The 15,665-nt window shown below is 42.7% G+C and overlaps 1 protein-coding gene across 4 annotated transcripts in view; it reads left to right on the top strand.

Annotated features, from left to right (window-relative positions):
- SPATS2L (spermatogenesis associated serine rich 2 like) overlaps positions 1 to 11,035 on the top strand; it is a 187,100-nt gene extending 176,065 nt beyond the window's left edge. For 2 of the 4 annotated variants that reach the window (XM_086955465.1, XM_086955464.1), the window contains exons 11-13: positions 1,419 to 1,521; positions 3,388 to 3,605; positions 6,394 to 11,035. In XM_086955465.1, coding sequence (XP_086811591.1) covers positions 1,419 to 1,521; positions 3,388 to 3,605; positions 6,394 to 6,774 — 702 coding nt within the window. In that variant the 3' untranslated portion in view covers positions 6,775 to 11,035. The remainder of the gene's footprint in view (positions 1 to 1,418; positions 1,522 to 3,387; positions 3,606 to 6,393) is intronic. The other 2 variants (XM_086955467.1, XM_086955466.1) reach the window with 1 other exon arrangement.
- Positions 11,036 to 15,665: the final 4,630 nt, after the last annotated feature.

Here is a 15,665-nt window from a genome sequence, read left to right as displayed (position 1 = left end):
TATGAATTGAACGTTTACTATGCATTCAAAGCTTTTGCCTAGCCAGGGTCGAACTGATACAGGTCTGAAGTTAATTAGTTCCTATGTGTAGATAATTTTGTTTTCAAGCAATGGCTTGATTTGTCCAGCTTTAAGACAGTTTTGGAAGGTTTCGGTTCCCAATAAGACATTTAAAACCCCCAGTTGAAATGAAGGGACTTGGATGACCAGAGATTTGGTCAGTGAAGCTTGAACAGACTCTTTAGGATGTGAAGCTGCCCTTAGGATTCCTAACATCCTGATCAAAATATTGGTTGAGATACCACCAAAAACCTCCCACAAATGGTCTAATGGGAAGCGCCCTGGTTTTTCCCCATGATATTCCACTCCCCATCTGGAGTTATCAATTAACAGCCTCACCTAAGCAGATTAACTGTCAAACCCAAATGTTTTTTTTTAAAGATGCTGGACTCTCAACCACAAGTTGATGGTATGCTGCATTATACTGGTGCCATTCTCTGATGTCGAATGTCCAAAATGGCTCCATCTGAGATCTTAGTTTTTTTCTAATTGCACTGTATAAGAATCCTGGCTGTCAGATTCTTGCTTTTGACTAGGCAGTTCTATTAATCACCTCAATGGGCCTATAAATAAAATTATGCAGGGGTAGTACAATTAAGAATGCGTAATTGTCTTCATGGTCACAACTTTACCACAAAAAGACAAATAAAAGTGACTATATAAAAAGACTTTTCTGTGTTGTTGTTTGGTTTTTCCTAATCAGTGATTTGTTTTTAACCCCTTCCATGCGGCCGCGATTCTGCGCCTGTGCGGCAGAATCGCGAGTGGGCGGGTTTATGGCGGCCATCATCAGCACACGAGCACCGTAGTGCATGACGGCTGGGCGTCGTCATCAGCATGCAAGGGGTTAAAAGACATGTGTAACCCATGATTTCGAGTGTCCTGTAGAGGGATATGTCATTTATCTGCCCTGATAAATACCTATACATCTTTTTTTATCGGGTTGTTAAATATCTTCTATAACACATACCGCTCCCCCCATCTACATGGGGAATAACATGCTGATTTAGATGATTGTGACATGTCATAACCAGGTGTTTGGCAGCCAGGGGCTGCAGTTTACTTCGTCACTCATAATGAGTGCATTGTAGATTTCAGTAATGTATCATGATATTCCAGTTCCCTATATTAATGACTGCAATTTTCTGGGTCATTCATTAAGGCCAAAAGAGTACATTGTATATTTCAGTAATGTATCATGATAACCCCAGCGCTCTATATTAGGGGGTTGCATAAGATGATATAGATAATTTGGGAATCTTAAATTTGCATGAGGATATCTCCCAATGATTTTCTCTCTCGCCTTGAACACACAGTATTAACTGAATTTTTATATTCTTCCCTCATATCTCTTTTAGCATTTTGTCAGTGAACGTAAATACGACGAGGAGTTGGGAAGGTCTGCACGTTACTCCTGTGACATAGAAAACTTGAAAACCCAGATTCTTCACTGCGGCGAAAGTGAGCTGCCATTGTTCCACGAAAAAACCCTATTGCATTTTAGAAAGAACAATGTCTGTGCACTATGTATTCTGTTTTCTAGGCATCAAGGATTTCCTTCACCCATCATGTATGTTTATTAGAACATTAGAATGTTGAAAGCTCCATTGAAGACAATGAAGCAGCAACAGCCTATATGAACTCGTGTAGGCCCACTGCTCTTATCATTTCCATTCCCTAATCTGCCTTTCTCTTTCCCCTGCCTCTCGGAAATATATTATTTAGGCAGAGGTAAGCGCAAGGCAGAGGCTGTGCAGGAAGACACGCAGCCTTCACCCTTCCTTCCTCCTGTAACTCAGTGTCACTAAGGCTTCAGAAGGAGGGAGGTGTAAATGCTGTTCAGCTCTTAGCTCTCCCTGGCTTGGCTGAAATCCAAAAACAAGTTCAGCCAATCAGGCACGAACCAGGGGCTGAATTCAGTTCCCTTCCACTGTTCTTGCTGTGAATGTTCAACAGCTAACATCAGTGGCCCCATGATCGGCTGGTAACTGTAGAACATTTACAGCAAGATCTGTGGAAAAAAGGCTTCAGAAACCCGAGGTACATTTCAACCCCTCTGGCTCCGAGAGGCCTTTGCGTTTTTTAATTAGAGCATCGTGCCTTCATGGGGTGGAATATTGTAATAACTATATAACCCGCCGTAGATGAGCTATACCGGACATTAAAGGCCCGCTCCCTTGCTAAAAGCCCTTGCCTTCAGCTCGGGCCTTTAACACTGGAGCAGGCCATTAATGGCCAGTATAGCCGTCTGCTGCGTGCTAAAAAGCTATATTAGGCTACGTTAGTACATGGAAAGCATGGCACTTTTGGAATCTAGCATGATGCGTTTCCACAATGATGAAGACTTATCCCATTAAGTGTAGGATTGTAGGGCATGTCTGGCTGTGATTTTCTCCAGTTTAAATGAATCAGGGAAGAGACCCATGATGTTATTCAGTAGCACTCTTTAAAAGTTTCATGTGGGGCATCAATTCTTTGCATCAAGTCTATCACCTCACTTTTCCAAACAAGATTAGTCAATCTGAAACATCCTACACTGGGTACCTTGTCTGGAGGCAAAACATAGCTCATGAAAACTAAGTATGTTACACTTTCCACCACGTTTGCCGGCTCCTTGCCTTTTAAGTCTGCAAAATAACTATTCCACTTATCCAGAGAACTGCCTACCATATTTTAGCTCATTAAAGGAAGTATAAGTATCAAAAATCTGGGGGGTACAAAGCTACTGGGGCCTAAACTAAACCTGACATTCCCCTTTACTAGCATCTACCATAGCCTCATGGTTTACTGTAGTCTTCTTTTACACAGAGAATATAGTGGCTTGTCTCTTTAATAACAGTGCTGTTGCACAAACAGAGGACCCTCATCTGAGATCGGTTTACCTCTTCTTGTTTTGTCATTAATATACACGTCGAGAGGGCACTGTACACTGAGGTTGTTTCATAGTATTGTTCCTCAAAGAAACGTTATTGTAGTCTTTAAGAGCTGGTCTATTTCCACAAGAAAACTTCCAAAGATCAGCCATGTAAGGAAGTCACTTGTGTAACTGCTAGGTGACTCCTTGTCACAATGAATTCCCTCTAGCCTAAATGATACATTAAGAACTGGACTCACCTCTGAGCTGACTGCACCCTAGCTTTTGTGTGCCAATTGGTTGAAATGAGTGTCAAAACTAGTGAAAATCGTGTACTTATGGAATCGAATTTGGTTGCGTTAATTTGTTGACTGCGGTGTCTTTTAAGAATGATATGTCAATGACACATTTAACACTTATTTTACAGTTGAAAACCACTGTACAGTGGTTAATACAATATAATGTTTTTCCAGTTTCTCACCCAAAGAACAGCTACTCTTTGAGAATGCCAAGCAGTTCCTCAGAGCATTCAGAAGATCTCTTTGCACCTGTGGAAAACCATTCCCACAACAGACAGAATGCACCTGCAAACATCAAGGCCTTGGGCAGGGAACTAAAGTCTAAATGTTCAAATGGGATTCTGAGCCATTCTGATGAAATCTCCCACCCTGCTGTGTTTACAATGAAGCAGGTAAAGATTGCAAGCATAAAGTGAAGAGAAAAGAAGGTTGTGTTAGAAATATGAGAAATGTTGTGCTAAGAGTCATTTATAGTGTTATGTGAGGCCATTTCATGGTTGAAGTAAAACTTTCAAACCACTCCATCCAGTGGTTTATGATGTCACTAGATCTTACTCTCTCTGGCTCTGTCCCTCTCTCTCTTTCACTCTGTGACATAGCTTACTTGGGAAAATGAAGGGGTAGAGGAGTTACATTTCCTATTCAAGATCCCACTGGATTTTGTTTGCTTACCAACACTGCATCATGTTTGGGCAGTTTGATACCAAATTTAGACCACAAGCAAGTGTGTGGGTCAAATTGAAATTCTTTATGCATTGGTGTTAACACAGCCAAGCACTTTTCGAAAAGCTTCAAGCAATACAGTGAATGAAAAATATGTATTTATGCCTGCTTGGGACATAAATGGAAATTTGAGTGTCTGCTGCCTGTCTGACTGGCTGCCAAGTGCAATAACATATTTGATCTAATAACGTATTTCAAGTTTGCAGATCTGCAAACTTCACTGTGAAAAGCACTGTTGTGGCAGAGTGGCCACACCCTTCCTCAAAAACATACAACACAGACCACTCCAAGTGGAAGGTATTTAAATATATGACTTCCTCCCACCTGTCATACACACGTTTGAGGTAACAGTGAGTAGTCTCTGCATACTTGCATAGCAGAAACACTATCCATTCTTGTACTAGCTCCTCATTCTTAAGCATCCCAACCCATCTTCTTCACACACTTTAAACCATCTAAAACCCCACTGCTAGCCCCACTACTAGATTCGACCTCGACCTCCCGCCCAGACCCAGACCACACCACTCCTTAGAGAGCTCCACTGACTCCCAAGAAGCGCTGCCAGTTTAAACATCTCACATATGCATTCAAGGCACTACACAATATAGGACCCACATACCTCAATCTCCAGCTTCATTTCCACAAACCCAGCAGAAAACTTTGCTCAGCATCACTCTCGCTCGCACACGCACACCGCATCCATAGAAGCAGAATCATTTTCCTACCAAGCTGCCAAATCCTGCAACAACCTCAACCAACAAATCAGGGCCTCCTCCCCATGTCTTGATTTCTGCAAGAAGCTGAAGACCTGGCTTTTCAATTAGTCTTCTTGCAGAACCATCAAGACTGCCTATATATAGGCCCAGCCTCACCACACGCTTACACTCACCTACTTAGCGCCTGTATACCCTCACGGGTGACAAACATAGTACTACAAATCCACCTCACATTATATTATATTACGCTGCAGCAAAAATAGGCCCAATTTGAACAATTTGGATAAAAATGGTAAATAAGAACAAAAAGAAAATATTAAATGATACTACACACTTCTCAAATGAAATAATACGCACTGTGTGATAATTTAAATATAAGAGGAGCAGACAAATTATTGTTAGTGCTCAAAAATTAGCAAATATGAGAAACATTTAAAAAAAGGATTTAGTAAAACCGCAAAGATGCCCCACATTGTCACCAAGTCCATATGTAGACAGAGCTTGCTTATAGCAGTTACGTTCTTCTCCAATGCATTGCGCCGACTACTATTGTTATAACTAAGTACACAGATTGCCAGCCACACACTTACTTAAATCCTCTATTTTTGAGGGAACAAACCATAAGAGACTTCCTGGTGCCTGCCAAACTAAGTGAATGAGAGCTAGATGACGAGTCACAGCTTGTTCAAGGAAAGCGAGCGCAAATAATAAGGACTGAGGAAAGCGGTGCCTACATGGTTAGAAAGCGTTTACCGCTGCAACCGATTAGAACACGAACAGCCCAAGCGAGGAATCCCTCAGAGCAGGCTGTAATACAAGACTGAAAATTAACTCCCATTTGGTGGAAACGTAGGATCACGAGCATGATCCAGTAAGATCCCGAAAAGAAAAGAAACTCAGTCAGAACTAATACCCTACCCTTGACCGGCGGCTGCTGGTTCAACAGATATCCCGTATTAAGACAGAGCCCTGATGAGAATCCGTAGAGTTGACATACCGGATTCGAAACCCGTTGGCGTAAAAAGATTAGCCATTTATTGGTTGAATGGACTGAATGAATTAATTTGAAGTCTATTTTTCCTTTTTTGAACTGCCTACATTCAACTGTAGTTCATTGATTTATGATTGTCATCAAGTTTATACTTTTGACTCTGGTCTTTATGGAATTACGGATGATTTTTTCTTCGTAGTATGAATATTTGAGTGTATATATATCAGAGCAATTCACTTTGTATAATACAACTAGTTATGTGTTTGTGTTTGTGTTGTAAATAATCGCGAATTGTAAATAATTGTATATAAGGTGTACAAAACGATAAGGTGTCCCTTTCATACATCAATACTTAAAAAAAGACAAAAAACAAATAAATAATAAAAGGGTTTGAGTGATATACCCGTACGAACCAGGAAGTCTCTTATGGTTTGTTGCCTCAAAAATAGAGGATTTAAGTAAGTGTGTGGCTGGCAATCTGTGTACTTAGTTATATTAATGGTCCAGCTAGCCCCACGTCCCAGGACCTGACTCCCCCATTCTTCAGACTACTATTGTTATGGCACGGTAGTCTATTCTCTACCGCAATGTCTTTTTGTGTGGATCTACGACAGGCAGAAACAAAAAAGACAGAGCCACCGTTTGACAATATGTGGTATTTTGATGTTGTTTGGTTGTGTTGGTTACCACTGCATGGTATGTATATAGTGCTGTGTTGGTACTGCTGATGTTAATATTTTTGTTTTTCAGAATGGTTCATCTAACCAGAGGCGGAGATATAACCCACGACCCCAGAGCTTGAGGAGCAATGGGCAGCCCGCTCATGAGCACAGACATGTAGATCCAAATACGAGAAGCAGCTCTGGATCTGAAGACCAGCTACCCCTACACAATGGCTTCAGGAATAGAAACAAAGGAATGATGAAGAATGAGGATCAGCATTCAGCTAAAAGGATCACCAAGAACCAAGTGCTTTCTAACTCAACACAAGGGAAGCAACCAGAACTAGACCCCAAATGTCTTCATGGCAAGGTTGCAAGTGTTTCTCACTGTCATTTACAACCTACTAGACTGGAGATCTCGGCGGATACCACAGGGCGTTCAATAAGAACTGTAACCTTAGTGGCATGATCACTGTGAAACCCTTACTAGAACATTTTCATTAGTCTTAGATTAGATAGGCCACGTTCTTGCCTTGCATTTTGATTAAGATGAGGCAAAGCCTTAATGAAAATGTTTACGTCTATCTATCAAATCTTTCATATGTCTTGTATATTTGGAAACTTCCTCAGAAAAATACATTCCGTCTCCAGTGGCTGTAGAATCAAAACCTGGGAGCACAATCGTTTGAAGCTTTGCTGCCTGTTACCTCGCAGATCCAAATCTAGGCTTCGCTTATGCCTCAGTCATACATGTGTATGGGATCCACTGTTGTTACGGGTCTCTGAACCTCTTCTCTGATGGTGGCTATTTGAGGTGCGTAGGGGGACCACATACATACATTTTCACTGCAGACCTGCAACTGTGGAATTTTCCGACTCTTGCTAATGAGCACATAATCTGCTCACTCTGCTTCTATAACATACACACTTCTTACTTTGACTTCATCAACTTATTCTGTTCACCTCGGAGTGACCTAACTGTCAATGGAACAATGGAGTTTTTTATCAATTGATTCCACTACCCATGGTCCAGACAGTTGTGTTAGTACAACACTGCTGCATATGCACAGTTTTTACTTACGTTTGATTGTTATATGAGTGTATGCTTTCGTTCTGTACTAGAAACTACTAAATCTTATTTTAAGTAATGAAATTTAGACTATAATTGAATTTTCAAGCATGCTCACTAAAACCTTTTTCTTTTGAGCCAATTAAAAATGACTTCATTAGTGCAACAATTTTAGGAAGATGTTGGAAGTGTTCTTCTTTTTAGTCAAGTACACCACAGCATCCAACAAGTGGAGGTGAACATGGTACTTTTCAAGCCATTTCCCTAGGAAATGGCTGAATAATATAAAGATTGGTACACTGAAGGAAAGAAGGCGTGCCTAACTGAGAGACATTCAGGTGCTTAAAGGGAACATGCTTTGCAACAGGCAGCATATTTCAACAGAAGACAAATTCTAGAATTAGTGGTTGCAATATGAGCCTAGCGGTGGGACAGTGAAGGGGTGAGACCGGGAAGGGCAGGAAACAATATTCAAAAGCAATTTTTTTAACAACTTTATTTGGAATTTTGAGAAGTTAAAGACACTCTTGGGTATTAAGGTGTACAGTGATTATCTACTGACAGCAGTAAATACTTCAAGATTTCAGTGTTTCGCACAAATAGACAGTTTCACCATCGAGTGACTCGAATTTGATGTCCAAGGAAACCCCCTAGCTTTCAATGGCAAATAAACAAAAACAAAACAAAAACACAATGTGACATAGCAAACTCCAGTCCAATTATCCTCGGGGTCACTTTCTCCCCGCCACTGAAGAAGGCATCTCATAGACCCTAGAAGCTCGAAGAGTCATTGACATTATCATAGGTAGTCTTCCTGGGATTTCTTTTCACTTTATATATGTAGTGAAGGTGTTCCAGGTAGTGTCAAACTGTGTAACTCGATCACGAACCACTGCTGTGAGTTGTTCCATTGCATAAATCAACCACAACTTCCCCCACCACATATTAAGCAAAGAGCCTTGTGACTGTTTCCAAAGCTGGGCCACACTCAGGCGTGCGGCCAGTTGAAGGTGAGAGAATGGTTACCCATAGGGGTCGTCATGGGGTATAGCAAAAATTTCCCCATGTCTCCCAGAAGAACCTGTAGTGAGTCTAGAGACAAGGAGACATTAATTATGACTCGTATTGCAATGATGATTTCGTTCCAAAACGTTTGACTTCTTGGGCATGGCCACCATGTATGCAAGATTGTACCCCTATTCCCGCAACCCTTCCAGCACAGCTAGGAACCACCAAACATCTTGTGGAGGTGCAGGGGTGTGAGGTTCCAGCATGTCAGTATTTTGTAGGCTTTTTCTTTACAGCGTAGGCAAACTGAGCATTTAGAAGCAATCTGCCATATGTAAATGTAAATGTAAATGTACAGGAATTTATATAGCGCAAATCACCGAGCGGTTTCTAAGCTTGCTTAGGGAACCCGTCCTGGTATTCCCCTGTGAGATAACCCCAGCAGGGTATCCGCAAGGTGAAAGCCAGGCATCCCGCCGCGAGGGGCCCCCCAGGTTTCCTCAGTTGTGTTTTTTGCCAGTTCCCACTCCCACTGCGACACATAGGCATGTTTGTTGGAGGTGGGAGATCCAAAATGTAACAATACAGCCAGGATATCCCCTTATGTCAAAAATTATTTATATATAGGGTTTCTATTGATGTTTCCGTCCTCTGTGCTTTGTGATCCTACGAACAGGATCCCTCCCCGCCCAGTGTAGCACCTGCAAAACTCTATAGGTGCCCTGTCTGGTCACTGAATATTTCTCAATGAGTTCCACCTCATCTGCCGGTACCCGTCATTATAGAAGTCTTTCAATGCAGATGACCGGCTCTGATTCCAACAAAAGTGACCTGCGTCTGATTTCCCAGGAGGGAAGTCGGGGTTATTGGCCGGGGGACTAAGAGGAATGGGTAGGATGGAAATGCATGTTTTCGTCGTACAAATCCCCAGTAAGATCATGGTTCCAAGCAAGGGAAGGACGTATCTTGGCTGCTAGGATGTACGTTGTAATGTCTGGGAAACCCAGACCCCCCTCTGCCATGGGGTAGGGCAAAGAGGATTTTGACACCTTCAGGGATTTGAAGCATTTTGCTATCAATCAGAGATTGGGTTGGTTTTTGGGGATTAGAAAAGGGAGGTTTTGTAAGTGGTATAAAAGTCAGGGCATTAAATTAATTTTGAGGATATTTGGATATTTAGACGACCCAGCCAAGATACTTCTAGCTTGCCATAGCGGTAGAGTCTTAAACAAGATTGTGAGCAATGGAGGGATTATTCCGTGGTACAGGGTGCTCATTCGAGCTAGGAGGTAAATCCCCAGGAATGGTATAGAAGACTACACCCTAATAAAACCCCCCTGTTGGATGGGATTGTGAAGGATATTCTGAAGGTCCTATCTTGGAAGGGTGCCTGCGTTGGCGCTAGGCAGCTAAATTTAGCGCCAGCATTAGGGAAAATGCATGGGTGCACCGTACCATTGTAAATACGGCACATCCCTGCGTTGTCAGAATGGTGTGTGGAGTCAGCAATTCTGGCTTAACTCCGTGCTCTGCCATTCTCTTGTAAATATACCCCAATGTTCCTTACCAGTGCCACCGGCATACCAGTTCCTTGTACCCCTAAGACTATACTCACATTTCATTCTGAATCTTTTCTACAGATGGGCAATGTTGAGATTTTGTAGAAGATAATTGGCTTCTGCTTAAAATATCAACCACAAACTGCATTAGAAAAAATAAGTTAAGTAGATGGTAGAATATTGAAATGTTAAATATTGAGGGCCTCATTTACAATGCCATTGTGCCACAGGTGCCACACTTTTTTTGACACACCAGTGGCGTAGTGCGCCTGCCCGTATTTACAAGGCCACGTAAAGTCACCCGTGATTTTTCATGGTCTTGTAAATTTGGGCCCCTTTCACGCATTACTCTGCATGAAAGGGGGGGGGTTCAATGGATGTTGCTGTGAGTGTTCCTACGCAACATCCATGGAACTTGAAACATTCCAGGATTTGCAAAGTTTTGTAAAGCTGGGAATGTGTCAGAATCCAATACCTCCCCAGGGGAGGCACAGGAGTGGCACAACAAGCAGAAATACTTTTATTTATCTAAGTGTTTTCATCTTTCTATGCGTGCTGAATTCTACAGCACACATTAAAAGAGGAAAATGCCATCAATGATTGTTTTTGTTCAGGAAGGTGGCCCAATCCTGCACCAAAACAATCATCCCCATAATGCAGCCAACCTTGCAATATGACACAAGGCTGCCCGCACTGGCACATGGCAGCCAATAGTGCGCCCCCACAGGGCAAAGCGCCCGGATGTGTCATATTGTTGTAAATATGACGCACCCCATGGCTTCTAAAATGAGGCCACTCAGTGCAGCAAAATGGCTTGTGGCACCGCACTGTATCATTTTTTTGTACATGAGGCCCTGAGAATACTTGCGGTCCAGTGCCTTCTCTTGTAGCACAAGTTAAATAAGCAGTACCATAAGCTATTGAAAGTGTGGAAACACTAGCACTACTAATGCAACCAGAATGTATGAAACTGTCAATGTACATGCAGTCACACAACTGACATATATGTGAGTTTCTGTCCTTTAAGTCTTCAGCGAATCAATAAATTTATATCCAGAGTACACGACATGTGGTTAGCAGTACTCTTAAAGTGATGACGATTATTATTTTCAAAGCACTACCACCATTGCCCTCAAATATGACATAGGCTGCTCTGTACTTCGTCCTAGATTTTGGATGGTTCAATGGATATTAGAAAGTGCAATGTGAGGAAGGTGTGTGAATGATCATGATTTTTTCTGCTTATAAATAAATATCACAGGAGCATCTGATATAGTTGTAAACACATTTGGAACTTCCTAAAATGTTTCAATGCTCATTTTATGGCCTTGTTTACCAGCCAGTCTTTAGCTTTCTGGTAGGTGAAAGCCTCTTGTGGACTGTCCCGAAAACTTACACTGAGCTTAGAGCCTGGCCATTACTTACCACGTGTTGGCTTTTTGTCACCTTCAAGCTTCCACGCTTGCCTTCCTCTTTATGTGGTGTTCCTCCCCAGGAGCATATCCTCTCTACCTTACCTTCGATTGGATAGCATGACTTGTATTCTTCCACTGCTCATATTCAATGAGTGCATGTGTTTCTCTTTCCTCAGTGTGCTGCATCCCCACTCGCCAGTATGAAGTCAGCTCGTTGAGCTATGCTGCCGATTAACCACAAATGCACATGCCTTTTCCACTGCATTAAGGCCCCGCTGCAGCTTGTCCGAGCTGCCCATGTGCTCTTTAGATTATGGTTTACAACAGTTGTTGCAGCTCTGTGTGCAATGCGGCATCTTCAGGTGGGGTCTGCAATCGTTGTCATCTCTGTGGGATGCTCATGTTTGACGCCCATTTGCTCCGTCATTTGTCCATACGGGCCCATTTACAATTACATTGAATAAACCTATTCCTGTTTTCATTGTGTTTGTTTTCAGATATTAGGGAGTGTTTTACGCCACTCATTAAACTACAGACTAGTAAATATGGGAATTATTGAACTGCCCTTTTAAAAGGAATAAAGAAAGTGTTCACGCAAGCTTTGAATGTGTAGTTAAATTGGGTTGGGCTGTATAGACAAAACAATGGTCAGTTTACAGTTCTTTTTTGTAAGCTTCCGACTGCCATTAATAAAAAAAAGCACCAGATGGCACAAATCAGAAACGCTCTATATTCACATGCATTTTCAGTGAAGAGAAGGTTTTATAATATATAAATAATTTAGATCAGGAAACAGAACCTCTCTCTTTAAGCCCAAGAATAAAGACTGCTTACTTGAAAATGATAAGAATTTTTTAAAAAAACATGGCGGTCAATAACTTCACCAGGGGGTAAGCATCTCCTCCATTGTGTCATTAGCACTAGGAGCTACTAAAAAATGTGACTGCGCTGCTTTGAACCTCCATTCTATAGCATAACAGGATGTGCAACGCCATTTGGTACAATACCGTACCATGTACTTTACGTAGCACAGCAGGATAACAATATATCTAGTAATACACATAACACAACATTATAACGGTTCTTTGTGCAGATGACCCTGCAGACTTCACGAGTATAAGCAGTGCCAGCCCTGCACTAGCACACTCATCACACTCAATACTTGATGTGCTATTCCTGATAAACGAGATTGCACTCATTTTCAGGTCTCGCGTGAGCCAGCGCGCATGCGCTGCTCTGCAAGGCTTTTAGTAAGGGCTTTAAACTCGGAAAACACGCTTGTGCATGTGCTTTTTTTTTTCATCACCCGCTATTGGCCTTTGAATGCGTCTTTCTAAGAAAGATAGCAAGCAATTGGCCTAAGGCGGGTGCATGTCCCGCCTTCTCTCTCCCCTGGCCTAGGGAGCTCGGGAGCGAGCAGCAGCGCCACCTGTTTCCAATTATCGCGCCTGCGTCTCGGGTTCGCGTTAATTGGAAACAGATGTCGGTCGCGTTGGCCCTGGTGCACTTTTGCTCCAAACGCGGGACTTTCACTTTCGCCGCCCACCTGACATGCGCGGCCGGGCTTGTTATATCTTTGTCTACTCTTGTTGTCTCTTGCCTCTTCTTCCTGTTTGCCTCCCTCTTACCATTCATCATTCTCAATGCTCTGCCCTCTATCTTTACTCCTTCCAGGAATTTCTCCCTTCTCATCACCCTCTTTCTCTCTTCAAACTGTTTCCAATCCGCTTCGCCCGTCGTTTCCTTTCTTCCTGCCTCTATTTAATTTCCACTTTTTCTCCCTCCAATCTCTCACTCCCTCCATAACATTATCCCAGCTCGTCGCCACCTTCTCATCTCTCTTACTGTCTTTTTTACCCCATTCTCTCTTCCAGCACGCCCCCTTTCTTCTCTTTCTCGCTCTGTTGTATTTTGCCCTTTTCCATGCGCCGTCTAATCATTCTATTTTTATTCTCTCGCTTCCCTCTTCCTGGTATTCCCTCACACGTATCCCTCCATCTCCTCTCCTTGCAGTCTCCCATCTTAATATTCCACCCTCTATCCCTCTATCACACCCATTGCGCACTGCCCCACGCTCCTGCTCTTTGCGTTCTGTCTCCCCTCTCCACCTAGCTCCGATCTCCCCGCTCTCCCCTTGCGCACACCCCTCCCTCCGCGTCCCTGCACATCTCACTGTCTCATGCTTAACTTTCTGTGTCACTCCCGCCCTGTCGCGTGGACAGCGATGAGCTGGTGATGTCCCTGGCCCTATCTCTTTGTCCACAACCGCAGCCCTGCTGGAGCCTCACACCCTCCATTGCAGGGTGATGCTGGCAATATTATTGTCCTCACAACGGATGTCTCCAGTCTGGCCTGCTGCAGTCTCGCTGTTTAGTTTTTAAACAGTGTCTACGAGATACTCTGTTGCAATTTCACTATCACCCCTCTGCCTAGCTGTCTACAAACTGCCCCCGTCTTTTAAATGTCTCTTTTGGAAGGTGTTTTTAAAGCTGCTCTTCAGCCTTCCTCACTAACGTCCTCTTCTTTGATTTCTCCCCTCAGACCCTCTTATAAACGATTCTCCCGACCATCTGCTTTTTTCCAGGCGCATTACTTCTTCGTCTCCCCCCTCTCAATCCCTGATGGTAACTCCTCATGCGACTCGCTGAACCTTGCTTAGTGCACTACTGCTTCTTTCTCTCCTCCCCAGAGCTCTCACGATCCTGTATTCACTCACACCTCCCCATGTTCCCACGAACCTCTTCTCCTCAACTATTCCTTTCCCTCACTCTGGATTCCTCAACCTCCCCATTGCAACCCCAGACACCCCTCCATTCACCTCATCTGCTTGCTCACCCCCCCCCCCCCCCCCCACGCTGTTTACCCTTCCCTGGAATCATACTGCTTTATAAACTGTTCTTCAGCAATATTTTTATTAAGCATTCTGGCTCTGAGCTGTTGGCGCACTACGAATAAAAGCAGGCAGTAATTATGCAAGTGTGGTGGGGCATTGATAGAGCATGGGGACGGTGGAGGAGGGGCAAAGAACGAACGCATGAAAGCGACGCTAGGGTTTTTTATTGCGCAGGGGTTTTGTCTCTTCAAGTGGGCAGTCACCTTTTTTCCAGTTTTCTTTGCAGGCCGTGTCCTTTGACACAAGTGCTGTTACAAGCAGGGGGCTAGTTTTCATGTATTTTCTACCCATTGCCCTTTCTTATATATTAATGTATCTACCTTTCGCACTTACTCTGTCACTTTTTCTCTTCTTCTTTCTCTGCTCCTCTGTTTATCTCTTTCCACTCTTGCTGTCACCATTTCTCCTTGTCTCTTTGCTGCTCTTTTTTTTATCTTTGTATCTAGTCTTCTGTCGTATCTCTTTCTCTGTCTAGCCATCACCCAGGCACTCATCCTTTGTTTCTTTTCATCCCTCCTGTGGTCACTCTCTTTGTAACACACACTATCTGTTCCCCTCTCTCAGTTTCATTCCTTCTCTCTCTCGCTTCCTCTATCTCTCGCTCAAGAACACACACACACACAATTTCTTTCCAATATCTCTGGCTAAACACTTATAAGAAACCAAAGGCGAGACCTATTGGCTATGCCAATGCTTGTTTTAGTAGGTGGATGTTTTTGGGTCTGGCAATAATTTCTCCAAAAAGTACAATAAAAGAATTTACAGAGAGATCGTGGACTTTAAGTTGGCCCCATTCCGCCATTGGCATTCATGCGTTGCCGTGGCTTGCATTAACAGTTTATACAGTCCCTGGATTTTCGTAAATAGTCACATTGCACTATTTGCGTTCCCAGTTTTGTTGCTGGGCACCAAGAATCATTTGTTAGATTGCAGATGTGTCCAATGCCGCTGGCAATAGGGGTGCTGACAGTACTGGCATCCCTCCCCACCCAGAAATCTTAAAGGTGGGTCAGCTGCAAAATTTGCAATGTAGAGGCAACCAAAAGATTTTTCATTAGAATATTTATTGTGTGTTCAATCGAACACAGATTGACAAGTGTCAAGCAGACTTTTAAATTGTATCAGTTTTGTTTATAAAACAAATGTTCTTTTCTTTTTGGCTTGAAAGTCATGACGTTCTGTAACCCTGTGTCTGCTAACTATGCAACTGTAAAAATAAAACATCTAATTGGTTAATGGGTTCACTGACAGAATATCGATGTAAAAAATAAAGACGTAAAACATATCAGTGAAAAAATATAGAATACAAAAACATCGGAAAAAAATATTGACGTAAAAAATATAGCTGTACAAAATATATATATATATATATCCACACCAAATGATGCGGCACTCAGAGAAGGATATAATTTAGAA

This window comes from Lissotriton vulgaris, chromosome 2_1 (genome assembly GCF_964263255.1).
Source record: "Lissotriton vulgaris chromosome 2_1, aLisVul1.2, whole genome shotgun sequence".
NCBI lineage: Eukaryota > Metazoa > Chordata > Amphibia > Caudata > Salamandridae > Lissotriton > Lissotriton vulgaris.
The sequence above is the reverse complement of the archived record's forward strand: the minus strand, read 5'-3'. Positions and strand labels throughout refer to the sequence as shown.